The sequence below is a fragment of the Populus euphratica genome, unplaced genomic scaffold (assembly GCF_000495115.2).
Source record: "Populus euphratica unplaced genomic scaffold, PopEup_1.0 scaffold50.1, whole genome shotgun sequence".
In the NCBI taxonomy this organism is placed as follows: Eukaryota; Viridiplantae; Streptophyta; class Magnoliopsida; order Malpighiales; family Salicaceae; genus Populus; species Populus euphratica.
Window position 1 is genome coordinate 1,587,292 of NW_011499870.1, and position 13,791 is coordinate 1,601,082.

The 13,791-nt window shown below is 31.5% G+C and overlaps 2 protein-coding genes and 1 pseudogene across 2 annotated transcripts; 1 reads left to right on the forward strand and 2 right to left on the reverse strand.

Moving 5' to 3' along the window:
• Positions 1–410: 410 nt before the first annotated feature.
• Positions 411–1,379, forward strand: LOC105127140 (ethylene-responsive transcription factor ERF016-like). The gene has a single exon (XM_011028292.1). It carries the CDS (start codon positions 711–713, stop codon positions 1,176–1,178), a length of 468 nt encoding a protein of 155 aa, XP_011026594.1. The 5' UTR covers positions 411–710; the 3' UTR covers positions 1,179–1,379.
• A 7,321-nt stretch (positions 1,380–8,700) lies between these two features.
• LOC105127181 (alpha-L-arabinofuranosidase 1-like) lies at positions 8,701–11,004 on the reverse strand (annotated as a pseudogene).
• LOC105127141 (putative pentatricopeptide repeat-containing protein At1g12700, mitochondrial) lies at positions 10,516–13,275 on the reverse strand. The gene is made up of 3 exons (XM_011028293.1): positions 11,235–13,275; positions 10,868–11,066; positions 10,516–10,729 (listed from the first exon to the last, which is right to left on the reverse strand). The coding sequence occupies exon 1, from the start codon at positions 13,049–13,051 to the stop codon at positions 11,276–11,278; it is 1,776 nt and encodes a 591-aa protein (XP_011026595.1). The 5' UTR covers positions 13,052–13,275; the 3' UTR covers positions 10,516–10,729; positions 10,868–11,066; positions 11,235–11,275.
• Positions 13,276–13,791: the final 516 nt, after the last annotated feature.

Genomic DNA, 13,791 nt, shown 5'->3' on the forward strand with positions numbered 1-13,791 from the left:
TTATTTAATTTAACTTAAAATCTGATTTGAGGCGTATTTAATAATAGATATGTTATTTTTTGTTTTAAAATATATTAAAATATTAATTTTTATTTTTTAAAAAATTAATTTTTAATATCAGTAAATTAAAATAATTTAATTTTTTTTTTAAACTGAGATTCTTTTCAAAAGCATATTTTAATAGCTTAGCCTGTTTGTGTTTATATTTTAAAATTTAAAAAAATAAAATTTTTTTATTTTAAATTAATTTTTTATATATAGTTTTAGATATTTATTTTAAAAATAAAAAATATTATTTTAATATATTTTTAAATTAAAAATATTTAAAAAATAATTATTATTAAACTTCCAAAACAATTAGTAATAAGAAGGAGAATAGCAAAGGTGTCGTTACCAACAAAGACGAATATAGTTGACCTTCGAGAAGCCGGGATAACTATAAGAAAAAGCAGGTGCATGTCGAGGTTCGAACATATCATCCACGTGTTAACTTTTGGACGCCTTTACAAAAATCTCAACAACGTGTAAGCGCCCAGAAGAGTCTTAAGGGTTGGAAATTCACTACCAAGCCACTTTCCATGTTCCCACCTCAATCGACATCAGACCACGTGGAAATCACACACGCATCCATCCGAATCCTGCCACAGAACAGTAGCCTTATATAAGCAAATACCCACAGGGTTCTCAGTATTTGGAAAACCAGCGTTGAAATGGTGAGAGAAAGAAGGGAGAGAGGAGATGATAACGGGCGTTACAAGGGAGTGAGGATGAGAAAGTGGGGAAAATGGGTAGCAGAAATAAGGCAACCAAACAGTAGAAATAGAATATGGTTAGGTTCATATAATACCGCAGAGGAAGCAGCAAGAGCATATGATGCTGCTGTTTTGTGTTTACGAGGGCCTTCGGCGACGTTTAATTTTCCAACGAATATACCAGAAATCCCTGCCACGACAGATCAAGTATTGTCTCCCATGCAGATTAGGGAGGTTGCTTCCAGGCATGCAAGAAGGGGGAGTACTGTGGAGCTCGCAGAGAGGATAGTGGGACCTGGGTTGTGTGAAGTGCCGTCTGGGAGGAGTGGAGAGGTGTACTTGGGTGCTGCAGAGAATATGGAGGAATGTTTGGAGGGGATTTTTAGTGGGGCACACTATCAAACACCTGGTGTGTGGACAGTTTAAGTTTGTTAGCGGAGCATCTTCTGTTCTTTCTACAATTTGTTTGTCCTGGGAATTGGGTTGGTTCTTTCTACTTGCATGATACTCGTTAATCATAGTTGATAGGATTTTGCTTGTGCATTTTTCTAAGATTTTGTAGTCTTTAATTCGTAAACAGAAATAAAAAGAAAGGAAAGAAAAATAAAATTTTGTGCATGTATTTAATTCCCCCTCTCTTCAATCTTGTTGTCTTTCATTACTATTAAATTAACATATACAAACAAAAACACCGTCGGTCGGTTTATTGTGATGATTTTTACCAACGTGATGATTTTTACCGATATCTTTTTTTTTATATATTTATTAGTAAACATTGGTATATGCTAAAGGAATGAAAGAAGGTATTATAGTGAGATTTAACAAGAAATAAAATGATGATGTATTTTTAATGATAACATGATCAATGGAGTTACTGAAAAAATAATTCTGTAAGTTGTTTTGATAGTAATATTGAATTTATAACCTTATCATTGACCCTCTTCCTCTTTTATTTTTTTTTATTTATTTTTTGTTGTTGTAATAAGTAACCATTATTCCCTTCAATTTCAACACAATTCAATCTTTCAAAATAAATTTAGCCACACAATATTTAGTTTATCAACATTTATATTCTGATTTAAATTATATTAAACTTTCTTTTTGTATTTAAACTTATATATTCTGATTTAAATTATATTAAACTTCTTTTTAAATTATATTAAACTTCTTAACTTTAAGTATTTAAACTCAATTTTAAAATGTTGATTTTTTTGCATATTTTTTGTAGTATATATATTTTATTTGACTGTTTACATGCTTTATAGTTTTTTTTTATTTTACATTTTATAAAATTTTATTTATTTATAAATTGATGAATCTTATGTTGAATTTATAACTTAGATGTTTTGTAATGAAATAAATAATAACTTATTTAATGATTTTGTTTTATATTTTACCAATTTTATTGTGAAGTTGAGATTTTCAGTAAATATGTAGAAATTTAAATTTATATAGATAATTGATAATTAATTAAAAGTACTATTAAAATAGATTGAATAAGTTTGAACTAAATCAATATTTTTTGCAAATTAGTTAGTTAACGTAGTTAATTAATGCATGCTGTCATCATTTTTTATATAGGTTTTTAATGTAAGTAATGAATGATTGTTCATAAATATATATAAATTCACCCCAAGTTTGCAAATGATGAATTATTGTAAAGGAGTTCAGGTTTTTATTAATTATATACTATCTAATTTAAAAAATATTAGTGCAGGTGGTATTAAAGGTCCCTGCAAGAGGTGTAAAAATAAAAATTTTCTTTATTCAAATATTGCAATAATGCATATTCTACAAAAAAAGATTCATAGAAAAATACTTGTGTTGGTATGTACCTTTTTTTTTTTAATCTTTTGAAAGATTCTGACGTACTATTATAGGATGGTTGTATGAATCACAGTAAATTATTAGTAATTACACAGGTGTTCAACATTAAGTTAGATCACAGGTTGAGTGAAACTGGTTATGACAGAATTATCAAATGGATGAGAAGTATTTTATCTAAAGAGAATAGGCTAAAAGAGAAATTTCATGCTCCTAAGTTTATGATGAAACCCCTCGGTCTAGGATACCAGAGAACTGATACGTGTCCAAACTTTTGTATTTTTTATATAAACTCAAGATTGACAGGAGAAAGTCTCTTATCGCGTACGAAAAACTTTAGATACTTCTTAATTACACATAAAATGCATAGGTTATATATGACACCAATGATTATTGAGTACATGACAAGGCATCAATCACATAACACGGTGGGTGAATTGATAATGCACCTTTTTTATGGTGAAACCTAGAAACACTTTAACAGTGTATATCCTTTCAGTAAAGATAAGGAACATGCATCTTAAATTATGTACAGATAAATTCAATCCATTCAGGTCATTTATTACTCTTTATTCTTGTTGGTTGGTGATATTCATGGTTTACAACTTGCTAATACGGATGTATATAAGACTAGAATTCATATTTTTATTTATGGTCTTACTTGGTTCTAAAAGTCCCGGTCAAAATATAAATGTTTATTTTTTGTTGTTGATTGATGAGTTGAAGTAATTGTGGTTATTTAGGGCATTGACTTATGATGTATCGAGGAAACAAAATTTTTTAACGAAGACAGCTTTGATGAGAACTATAAATGATTTTTCAACATATGAAATGATTTTTGGTTGGAGCACATATAAAAAACTAGAATGTCTATATTGTATGAAAGATAACAAGGTATTCACGTTAATAAATGGTGATAAATCATCTATTTTTACTACCATCAGTAGTTCTTACCAATGGATCACAAGTTCAAAAAGAACTTCTTTGTTGGTAAAGTTGATAGGAATGTTTTATCACCACTTTTTCCAGGCAATGGATTGTATAACATGATGTTGAGTTTGATGATATTATATTTGGTTTTCAATATAGCAAGCAGAAATTTTTTAGTTTTGGTTTGACCCATAATTTGGTAAAACAAAGTATTTTTTAAAGTTTTTTTTATTGGAAGACCAATTTCCTTTGCTGTAACTTTAATAGCATGAATATAGAAAAGAACATGTTTGAAAATATTTTCAATATGGTTATGGACATCAAAGAGAACACAAAGGACGACATTAAGGCTATAATAAATATAATTTTTTTTTTATCATCGTAAAAATATAGAGTTGATTTATGTTGAGTCACAGGTCGCAAAGCCTGAAGCCAGCTTCGCCTTAAATAAGAATGCACAATTACTTATCTACCAATAGCTTAAAAGTCTATATTTTCTTGATGGACATGCCTCAACATATTAAGTTTAGTAAATTGAGAGGATAGCATATTGTATGTAATTAAAAGCCATGACTGCCTTGTTTTTATGCAAACACTCATTTTATTAGCTTACTGGATTTATTGCCAAAGAAAATATGAGATACGCTTACAAAGATCAATATTTCTTTAGAGATACATGTTTTAACAAGTTGTAGACACATCATATGAAGAGGCTTGAAGTGAATATTGTCCAAACAATATGTAAACTTGAGATGATGTTCTTTCCATTATTTTTTAACTTGATGAAGCATTTACCCATGCATTTACTATTTGAGATAAAAGTAGGAGGCCCAATTCAATCTAAATGATTGTATCCACTCGAGAGGTTAGGATTGACATATCTATCATAATTAAAATTTTATTGTCTTTTTTTGTATATTTCAAAACATTCATTTAATTTCATGCATTTACTTGTTCAATCTTAAGAGAAAAGTAAAAAACAAGGCATATATTGAGCTTCGATGTGCGAGGCCTATATTGTTGAAGAAATTTCAATATTTATCTTGTACTATTTTGAGCCTCAAGTTAGAATAAGAATCAACGTGTTCCAAGGCATGATGATAGTGGGAAAGTGCCTTCGAGTGAGAACTTGCCAATATTCTCTCATCTTAAATGACCCATGCTAAAAACTATAGTGAGAGTAAAATATTTATCAGAAATAGAATTCAAACAAGCATATAATTATGTGCTATTTAACTGCAATAAACCAAGACCTTTTATTTAGTAAGTATACTATTTGACATGTTATTTTTGAACAATTTGTCTTTTATAATATCACAAACTGATACATTATTGAATTCCTCTCAGGCAACATCATCAATATTTATTATCGCAAAACTCACAGTTGACTAAATCACAAATATTTCGATTACAAGATGAATAATTTTTCACATGGTTTATAATATATATATAAGTACCATTTAATTATTATTATTTCTTAGGAAATTTAATTTTGCTACACAATCTTGTTAACTGTTCATAGTTGTACTTTATGTAACTAGGTTTATTAATTGGGTGGGAATGCTAGTATTACTTTATCTTTACAAAATTTAGATCCTAAAAGTAAGGTGAAGTGCTACAACCGAAATTTCTTTAATAGATATATGTTTCATATTTAAGAATATGAGCATGACAAAGACATATAACTGTGAGGTTTATGTTAAGGGATCGACTTCTAATAAGTTTAAAGTTGACTAATATGAGAAGTTAGAAGATGTTATTGAATTGCAATATCATAGCAAGTAGAATAGAGTATTTTTTTATTCAAAATGACACTACTGACAGAGAAATCACAGTAGATCCCTATCATGGTTTAGTCAAAATTAATTCAAAGACTTGACTCCGCAACGTCGATGATGTCTTTATTTTCGCCAAATAATGCTAACAAGTTATTACACATACAATCATTCATTTAGAAAGGATCATTTAAAAGTTGATTGGTAATCCATAGTGAAAACCAAACCTAGTGGTCATGTCGAGATTGTTTATAACGACAATAATGAATTGACTGGGAGAGGTGGTATCCTTCAACTTGGTGAATTAGTTGATCCATGTTGAGTTGGTTTTCAATTACTTTTTTTTTCTTATGTTACTATTTCCTTGAATTTGATGAATTTATTTTTTTGTTTTCAAGATACATATAACAACCAGTTGAAGGAGAAATATAGAGATAATTCATCGACCCTTCCAGATATCAATCTAGATTTATGGTTAAAGGTAGGATTATCTTGTAGGCCCCATACAAATCAGGTATACGTCGACTTCTAATAAGTTTAAAGTTGACTAATATGAGAAGTTAGAAGATGTTATTGAATTGCAATATCATAGCAAGTAGAATAGAGTATTTTTTTTATTCAAAATGACACTACTGACAGAGAAATCACAGTAGATCCTTATCATGGTGACACGACTAAAAGATTGCTTCGCAACGTCGATGATGTCTTTATTTTCGCCAAATAATGCTAACAAGTTATTACACATACAATCATTCATTTAGAAAGGATCATTTAAAAGTTGATTGGTAATCCATAGTGAAAACCAAACCTAGTGGTCATGTCGAGATTGTTTATAACGACAATAATGAATTGACTGGGAGAGGTGGTATCCTTCAACTTGGTGAATTAGTTGATCCATGTTGAGTTGGTTTTCAATTACTTTTTTTTTCTTATGTTACTATTTCCTTGAATTTGATGAATTTATTTTTTGTTTTCAAGATACATATAACAACCAGTTGAAGGAGAAATATAGAGATAATTCATCGACCCTTCCAGATATCAATCTAGATTTGTGGTTAAAGGTGGGATTATCGGCCCCATACAAATCAGGTATATGGACTCTCTAACACTATGATTAATAACTTGTGGACGACCCGAAGTGTTTTGATAGTTAAATGCTCACAATTGATTCTGAGTGTTCAAACTCTCGAGTTCATGGAGATGTTAGACCAACAAGTATAGGATCAGACAATCCATCTTAATGATAAATATGAACAACTCATTGCTAATTATAATGAACTCTGTTGATTGGTAATGGAGATGAGATCACAGATGGGTGATTTATGTGCATCATCTAATTGGCTTCACAGTCCCAACAATGACCAACCTCCTCCTCCTCCTCCTCCAGCGTCATCTTTATTTTAGATTTATTGTATTTGAACGTATAAATGTTTAAGTATGTAATAATATTTGCTTTTTTACACTAATTTATTTTGAAATTATAAAATAAATTTATTTTAATTATTTTTCTACTTTTGTTCAATATATTTTTAGAATATTACCGATGACACAACTCCATCAGATATTCTACAGAGTTAGAAAAGAATTACTAAAAATATCACTACCACTATTGGTGTTAACGCACCAATGAAATTACAAAAGATATTCCGTTGGTGATATATTATATTTATTGATAGAATAAAATAGAATTTTTTTAGTGTATTTTGTTTGTCTATAAATCCATTGATATAATAACCTCCTCCTCCTCCTCCTCCAGCGTCATCTTTATTTTAGATTTATTGTATTTGAACGTATAAATGTTTAAGTATGTAATAATATTTGCTTTTTTACACTAATTTATTTTGAAATTATAAAATAAATTTATTTTAATTATTTTTCTACTTTTGTTCAATATATTTTTAAAATATTACCGATGACACAACTCTATCAGATATTCTAGAGAGTTAGAAAAGAGTTACTAAAAATATCACTACCACTATTACTGTTAACGCACTGATGAAATTACAAAAGATATTCCATTGGTGATATATTATATTTATTGATAGAATAAAATGGAATTTTTTTAGTGCACTTTGTCTATTTATAAATCCATTGATATATTTATTACTGACAAACTTAATAATTATCCATGAATTACTGATAAGAGTTGTTTTGACAGATTGTTTTTGTCCACAAGTCTACTATAACATATGTATGGATAGAGTGCTTTTGTAAATGCTGATAAAAACTTCCATTGATAAAACTATTAAATATTGTAGTATATAACAAATCTTCTGGATTCCTAGTTGAAGAACACACCAATTATCCGTTATTTTCTCATGAGCAACTTGGTTTTTATTGCAGATTTCCAGGGACTTGTGAGGTAAAATCTTGTGCACTTTATCAGCGCAAGCCAGTGCTTCGTAATCCTCGTCTGGAAAACCATGCATAATCGTGAGTCCTGCTCTTTGTAAGAAGAATAATGGAAGTCACGTAGGACAAGGTACGTATTTTAATATTGTTACTAGATATCCGGCTTAAACATTTAAAAAAAAAAGATATTTAAACAATAATAATTTAAGATAACTCAAATTAAATTAATTAAAATTATTAACTTGAAATATGAGATCAAAAGATCCCACAAAAAAAAAAAAATAAGATTCAACATTTAATAACCTAATATTAAAAATAAAAAAAACATAAAAAATTTAATGTTAAAGAAAAAAACAAAGTCAATTCAAGATAACTTAATGACTGCAATATAAAATTAAAATCAAAAAATCAAAAAATAACCTAGTAAAAAATCAAAGTTTAATTAAAAAAATAAAAAAATTATGAGCCAATCTAGTTAACTTTACCAACCTATTTTTAGAATAACTAAATAAATAAAAAGTTAAAAAATTAACAAAATCCAAGGGAAAATAATTTATTGCAATATGATAAAGTTAAAAAAAATATAGAAAAATAAATTAAAATTATCTGAATTAACTTGAATAACCTCCCACACGTGAGATTAAAATTAAAAAGAAAAAACCCCAACAAAAAAAATAAAAAACTAAATAAAAAAATATTGTGAACAAAAACACAAACTAACCCAGCCATACTAGAACATGATTTGAAACTCAATTTTAAGAATGATTTAAAAATATATTTTTAATCAATCAAATCACTAAAAATCCAACCAAAATCCAACCAAGTCAAATGAATTTAACAAAGTCATCTTCTTGTACAATTTAACTACAAAGCTTGCCGAATTAGGCTCCTGGTCCGGGTTTCTATAATCAATATACCAAACCAGGTTTAACAAATATAATTGCAGATATCGATGTTAACATCGATGCCAGACCCTACTTTCACCATTAGGAGGATAACACAAAACCTCAAGTAGTGCTGTACATTGCTGTTTTGTGGATGAAAATTACTTTAGCCATGACTAGACATTTACAAAGCAGCTTTGACATTAAAAAGCAACAATAAAAATATATTTTACAAGGTGAAATTGGCCAATTAAATTAACATAAATAGTAGGCAAAGATACCAGCCACAAATAAAATTATTTCGATTGTTTCATATAATTACACATCATGTATTAATTTATTTTTCTAAATTGATGATCTTGTGAAAGAATCGGTTTGTGGCATCCTGAAATTGTTTGCTTCTGTTAACAAATGAAATGGAGGATATGGAGAGAGGACAACATGCATGTCTTTGTCAGCATTCTTAAGCAGAGTTTGTGCTGGCACCACCTGCATGACGTGAAGATGCCAAAGCAGTTTGCAGATTTGCTACATAAACTGGAATTGAAGGTTCCGAGATCATTGAAAATTCAAGAGGGTTATGACGAAAGATGTCACATGCCTTTTTTGGATCAATGATGGAAATCTCGTCCATTGCACTAGAAGAAGCGACCACAGTTTTTGTCATCCAGACACTTGTAAGTTGAGCCCTAATGCATTAATAGAAACTTAGAGATTCACCTTACTATTCCAAAAATTCACGAACTGAAATTACATTTCCCAGAAAGTAAGAAGTTGGCTGAAAAAACTCAAACAGAAACTCTTACAACTCGATTTTACGTGTTTGAGTTTGTTGTCAACCAGCAGCAGCATGTTATGCTGTGAAAACTACAAAAGTTGACTCAATTGATTATGCCATATTTGTTAAATTGGAAAGGGATTCAAACTTGGTGTTTAGGACATGATCACTGCAAGCTATGCTGGTATTAGTGTACCTTTATTTTCAGGTAAGTTTCATCATTAGAATTTTGCCGAGTAATTGCAGATGCAACGTGTAGAGAAATTTGTCTGTAGCTTAGCATCAAAAAGAGTTGCTCCACTCAACTCTATGAAGAACTTTGGCACTCAGTAGTTCAGAGTTCCATGGTGCTTTGACGAGTTGAAGGCAATTGCATCTAGAGTCCACCTTCATAGAATAGTTCCATTCAATGTCAGAGTACCCAGAAAAGAAAATGTTATTCCTTGACGTGCATGCTTGAATTAATTTTTGCAGAATAGAATGAGATTGGTACCTCCTATCATTGTAATTCACCAAAAGTGGTGCATAGCTTGCCATCTCCACAATATCGCTGCAATGGAGAAATAAAACCCTCCTGGAATTTTCATGAGTATGAAAACACAAAAAGATACTTCAGCCATGACAAACCTGTTCTTTTCCAGCTCAGTGAGGAATCCAGCTTCAGTGAGTGCAGCTAAAAGACTTCCTGTGCACGCATCTTTTCCACTCATACATCCTCACTCACAAAAGCCTGAAAAATAGAAAATCCCATGACCAATCACATATTTTAGTCAGTAGTTGTCAAAAAGCATATCACACACCTCAGGACCAGTGCAAGATGTACGATCAAACTGATGAGTCATAGAAAACAGGTTGCTGGATGATGTATAAATCTAGTTTAAAGAATAAAAGAGGATTACAATTGTGTTTTCTGCCCAATAAAAATATGCACAAGTACAATACTGCTAAACAGAAAGAAAACAAAACTATTGTGACAGGATGTTTACATGAAAATCATAGGAATCAGCTGGGTAATCCAAAGAATGAGAAGACTCATTACAGTTTGTGATTATTTTGATGTCAGGATAGGCACTTTTTATGGCATTGTAGAACTTGAGATAATTTCCTGGTAGAAAAAAAGCACATGAATTTAAGTTCTGAAACTGTCTATCTTCCAGAATCTGGAGTGAAGAGTGACATTTGCAGACATTAGAGACACTTTTTGTGAATAAAACATTAGAGACACTTTTTGTGAATAAAATCTTTGTCAACTATAAACTTAATATAGAATCGAGATCAGGAGACCATACAATAGCAACTAATCTTTGAAATCTCAATAATGGATCATTTGACGAACACATCCAAGTTCCAAACTTGTAAAACCTAACTACCACAAGGACTCTTGGAAGATAAATGCAAATATGAGTAATGCTACATGAAAAAATGTCATATCACCTCAATAACATAGCATCTAAATAGAGGGTGAATGCTTCAAATTAGAAGTACATGCTACTTTGCAAGGACTCAAAACTGATTCTTTCATCTAATGCAACAAACAGATTTGCATAGGCAAGTCGGAGTTTGTCATATCACCTCAATAACATAGCATCTAAATAGAGGGTGAATACTTCAAATTAGAAGTACATGCTGCTCTCCAAGGACTCAAAACTGATTCTTTCATCTAATGCAATAAACAGATTTGCACAGGCAAGTCGAAGTTTCTGTTCCATGTGACTAGTTTTGCATATTCTTCTCTCATTTCTCCTTTTTCACCAGATGGGTCTTATCCTGCCTGCAGTAAAAGTAAAATGTTGTCAACATACCAGTCCCAAAATAGTAAAAACTACACGAAACAAAAGCAAGTGAATATTGTTAAAATTGCGACAGGAACAAACTGAGAAAAGTCAGGTAATATTTGCACCATCAACTAGCAGCACTGGGCACAGAAAATTTACATCACCTTTCCACCTTGACAACATTTAGATTTGCCAAGCAACTTTTTCAAACCAAGATTGCCATGCCATCATTAGACAGCAGATCTCCCATCAAGGTTCTGGTGTGGGAATCTGCAGAGAATCCTCTATCAAACATTTCCTGCAAAAGTTGTTTTGCCCCTGATGCATCATTGTTCCGGAGAAATCCTCGGACAATAACATTGTAGCACCAACCATCTGGTGGGCAGCCATCCCTTTCCATTTGCCTGAGAGCTGTGCATGCTTCATCTAGCAATCCTTCTCTGCAAAGTCCACTGATTATTGTAGTCCAAACCTGAACATTAGGCAGCAATCCTTTGACGTAGAGTTCCGAAAACAGCTCCCTTGCATCTTCAAGCTTCCCAGATTTGCACATGGCATCAATTAAGATATTATAGATCACCAAATTAGGCTTCAAGTAACTATTTTGCATTTCTCGAAATAGTTCCAATGCCTGATCAATGTAACCTTGTTTGCTTAAGCCATCAAGCAAAATTGAGTAAGTAATTAGATCTGGGGAGCTGCCCTGGGCATGCATATCCTTGAAAAGATATTTTGCTTCCAAAATTCTCCCTACTTGACACAAGCCACTTATAAGAGTGTTGTAACTAGCGGTGTTTGGAATTAAGCCTCGAAAACTTATTTCATCAAAAAGTTGTTTTGCCTCATCAATCCTCTGGGCCTTACAACATCCATTGATTAAGACGTTGTAACTAAAAACATCAGGTATGCAGCCCTTGGTTATCATCGCATCAAATACCTTTCTAGCTTCAGAAACTCTGTTTTGCAGAAGATATCCATTCATCAATGAACTATAAGTCACGGTATTAGGCTCCACACCCTTTTCAATCATTGTCTTGACTATTCCCTGAGCCTCTGAAATCTTGCCTTTTTTACAAAGTGTATCGACCAAAATGTTGAAGGTAATGACATCTGGCATGATGTTCAAACTCATCATTTCATTGACAAAAGCTTGAGCCTCTTCCTGATGGTCTGAGTTGCATAGGCCATGCATTAAGGAATTGTAAATGACAACATTTGGCTGAATCCCTTTACCCTTCATCGCAGAGAAGATATTGAAAGCCTCCTTCACTAGTCTATCCTTGCAAAGGCTATCAATAATCGTTATGTATGTCACAACATCTGGTTGGCAACCTTCATTGTCCATTTTGTTTAGCAATTCAACAGCGACAGGGGTCTTTCCAATCTTACACAAACCTTTTATAACCGTGGTATAGGTATGTAGATTAGGTCGATATCCTCTTTCCACCATCTCATAAAAAAATTCTACAGCACGAGCAAATTTACCCTCAATACAAAGGCCATTAATTAAAGTAGAAAAAACCACAACATTAGGTTCAAAACCAAGCTTAATGATCTTCCCAAAGACAGAGAACCCAAAATCGACACGTCGCAAGCGACAGTAGCAATTAATCAAAATGCTAAAATGACATACGTTCCGTTCGATCAGCAGCAATTCAATTTGTTTGGAAAAAGAAAGCACAGCCCCATATTGTTTGATTCTGACAAGAGCTGAAAAAAAATCATTAAAATCGACAATACGAGGCAGGGGATGCATATGAACCATGTCATTGAAGCGACACAAGGCATCTTCAATATCAGTAAAAGAACATCCCTTTTGGCACTTTTGCCTACCACTACCACCGGAAGTATGAAGAAAGAAAGTCATACCCATTTCAGCTTGGCTTCTCTGAGAAGCAAGTCCAAAAAGGATTGAAGCTGAAGACGAAGAAGAAATAGCCGTTAAAACCCTTTGCCGCTTCATTGCCATCGCCATCATCATCACCACTTGAAGTAGGGAGACTGAGGTGAACGGCTAAAACAGAGAAGAGAAGAAGGAAGGGGAGAAAGGGCTTAACCTAGGCTGAAACGGTAACGTTTTGCCTCAAATCTTTTCCTTCTTTTTTATCAAAACTGTATTTTGTTTGCCTTTGTCTGTGTCCTCAAATAGAAAATAGAACAAATGTGTTTAGCTCGAGAAAGAAGTTTCGAAGTGAAGTCCTCTCAGGAGTTCACAGTACCATAAGATTTTTTTTTTTATCCTTCCTGCAGCACTATTATATACATTATTTAAAAACAAAATTAAAAATTTTAATATATTTTTAAATAAAATATATTAAAAAAAACAACTATAATTATATTTTTAAACCCCTAACAAGGCCCTCAATTAACCTGCAGTTCACTCACAGGGGATACAAATTGAGTTTCTTTAGTTTGCAGCGACGCAAGATAAGAAGTAATTAAAATATTATCTTGTTCTCGTGTTCATCATTCCATGGTGAAGGTTATCATTGCGATTTTAATCTTGTTCTCGTGTTCATCATTCCATGGTTATCATTGCGATTTTAAAATATTTTATTATTATTTTAATGTGTTAAAAATATTTTTTTTAAATAATATTATTTTAATATATTTTAAAATAGAAATACTTTAAAAAATAATTTATTTTTCCGCACTCCCTGACAGAACTAAAATGATGTTGACAGAGCATCCCTTTCCACATAGTATTTTACCAATGCTGAA

What these genes read in the sequence shown, in the direction of transcription:
- LOC105127141 (XM_011028293.1), bottom strand. Translation starts at nt 13,051, where the DNA reads ATGATGATGGCGATGGCAATGAAGCGGCAAAGGGTTTTAACGGCTATT.
- LOC105127140 (XM_011028292.1), top strand. Translation starts at nt 711, where the DNA reads ATGGTGAGAGAAAGAAGGGAGAGAGGAGATGATAACGGGCGTTACAAG.